The sequence below is a fragment of the Zootoca vivipara genome, chromosome 7 (assembly GCF_965207765.1).
Source record: "Zootoca vivipara chromosome 7, rZooViv2.hap1.1, whole genome shotgun sequence".
Lineage (NCBI taxonomy): Eukaryota > Metazoa > Chordata > Lepidosauria > Squamata > Lacertidae > Zootoca > Zootoca vivipara.
Genome location: NC_142590.1, coordinates 87,422,704 through 87,424,956, shown reverse-complemented (window position 1 = coordinate 87,424,956; position 2,253 = coordinate 87,422,704). Strand labels below are relative to the sequence as shown.

General features: G+C 59.2%; 1 protein-coding gene across 1 annotated transcript; it reads left to right on the top strand.

The window, feature by feature from the left end:
* Positions 1–1,287: 1,287 nt before the first annotated feature.
* On the top strand, positions 1,288–2,031 carry BHLHE23 (basic helix-loop-helix family member e23). The gene has a single exon (XM_035124160.3). The coding sequence runs from the start codon at positions 1,288–1,290 to the stop codon at positions 2,029–2,031; it is 744 nt and encodes a 247-aa protein (XP_034980051.2).
* The last annotated feature ends 222 nt before the right edge of the window (positions 2,032–2,253 follow it).

The following is a 2,253-nucleotide window of genomic DNA, read 5'->3' as shown; positions in this document are numbered from 1 at the left end:
CCAATGGCTTCAAGTTACAAGAAAGGAGATTACGACTAAACATCAGGAAGGACTTTCTGACAGTAAGAACAGTTTGATAATGGAAGGATTTCCCTCAGGAGGTTGTGGACTTTCCTTCCTTGGAGGTTTTTAAGCGGAGAAGTTGGGTGGCCATCTGTCATGGATGCTTTAGTGAGATTCCTGCATTGCAAGGGGTTGGACTAGATGACTTTTGGGGTCCCTTCCAATTCCACTGTTCTGTTATTCATATTCCCATACTAGTTTACCTAAAAAGAGATCATGGGTTCACTGACCAGGCCAGTAAAATGCCACCTGGGCTTGTAATTCTAATTAAGCTGTAGGGTATTTAAAGAAATACAGTAAGAAGAAAAAAAGCTCAGGGAAGCTCTTGGCTGCAGGTAGAAATTCTCCACCTAGACAGGGTGGTCCCTGCTTAGCGCAAGGAAGGCGAGCCTTCAGTTTCTGGGATGCGGCTAAATGGCACTCCTCCTTGACCAGGCACTTTTGCCTTCTCTTTTCCTGATGATTTTAAAATGCCATTAATTAAGCAGATCGCTCTGATTGGACGGCTGCTGAGTCCCAGCGGGCCCCTCGCTGCCATATAATGGGCAACTTGGGCAATGATTAATATCCCGCCCCCGGTCAGGGCACCGCGCGGTGCCAGCTGGCTCCGGAACGAGCGAGCGCATCCAACAGGACCAGCCTTTCTCTCTGTTAGGAGAAGGGACAGTAGAAAGCGCGACGAGCCGCCGCCGCCGCCCCAAGCTAGGCAGAGAAGTGGGGAGGCGAAGCGGAGAGAGACACCCCACTCCCGCAGCAACCACCCAAACACTCCGGGTTGGATCCAAGAGGGAATCGGACGAAGCGAGAGCGCCGCGAACCCCCCGGCTCCGGATCCCAGACGGAAGGAAGGAAGAGGAAAGCGCGCGTCCGGAGCGCAGGAGCGGTGCGCACAGCTTACAAAGGCGGTCAACACCCGATCCCGGGAGAAGACCTCAGCACCTACACGATCCTCGAGTGGGGCACAAACCAGCCCGGGAAGGGGCGTGCAGGACTCTCCCCGCCCCGAGGTGAGGCACGGAAAAGCGAAGGGGGCGCACGTCTTCTTCGCCCATCCCGGCGCAAGAGCGCACGCCCTGGGGTCCCCGAAGAGGGCCGCGGGGCTCGGAGCGGAGCAAAGCGGGCACCCTCCTGCTCTTCTTCTTTGCGCAAAGGGGCGCACGCAGCTTCCCTCTGGTCCCGGCCGGCTCGGCGCTGTGGAGAGAGCTCCGTCAGGCGCCGCTGCCGATGAGCGTGGCCCCGGGCGCGCAGCTCTTCGCCGGCTCTGCGGAGCTGCCGGAGAAAGCCATGGCCGAACTCAAGTCCTTGGGCGGAGAGTCGTACCTGGCTCTGGCGCAGAGCTACAATCAGACGGCGTTCGCCTACGGCGCCGTGCGAGGCGGCGAGGCCGGGCGCGGGTACCCCGGCGGCGCGGGCGGCCTGGACTTCCATGCTGCGCAGTTGGGGAAGTCGGCGGAGAGCAGCGGAGAGCAGAGCTGCGACGATGAGGACGCCTTCGACGGCGCCAAGGAGGGCAGCCCGGCGTTTGAGCGCGACGGCAAGCTGAAGGCGCCCGGTGCCCTCGGGGGGACCAAGAAGCCCAAGGAGCAGCGCTCGCTGCGCCTCAGCATCAACGCCCGCGAGCGGCGGAGGATGCACGACCTGAACGACGCCCTGGACGGCCTGCGCTCCGTTATCCCTTACGCGCACAGCCCGTCGGTGCGCAAGCTCTCCAAAATCGCCACGCTCCTCCTGGCCAAAAACTACATCCTGATGCAGGCGCAGGCCCTCGAGGAGATGCGGCGCCTCGTGGCCTACCTCAACCAAGGCCAGACGCTCAGCACGCCCATCCCGGCCGCGCTGGCCCCCTTCGGACAGTCGGCCGCCGTCTACCCTTTCACGGGCGCTGCTTTGACCAGCTGCCCCGAGAAATGCACTGCCTTCCCCGGGGCCACCTCTGGCCTTTGCAAACACTGCAACGAAAAACCTTGATGTAGCCGTTTGACCTTAGAACAAACTCCAAAAAAAAAACCCACCCGACTTCCCTTTTCTCTCCACCAACCCTGCCTTCTTGCCATCAGTTAAGTTGCTTTTTTTTTTTTTTTTGCTTTCAGTTGCTTTCCCTGCTTCTTTTGCTTTCCATCGTCTCCCCTGTGAAAATAATCCGGATTCTCCTTCCTTAACTCTCCATGCACACACGCAAACCATGGTTTA

What these genes read in the sequence shown, in the direction of transcription:
- BHLHE23 (XM_035124160.3), top strand. Translation starts at nt 1,288, where the DNA reads ATGAGCGTGGCCCCGGGCGCGCAGCTCTTCGCCGGCTCTGCGGAGCTG.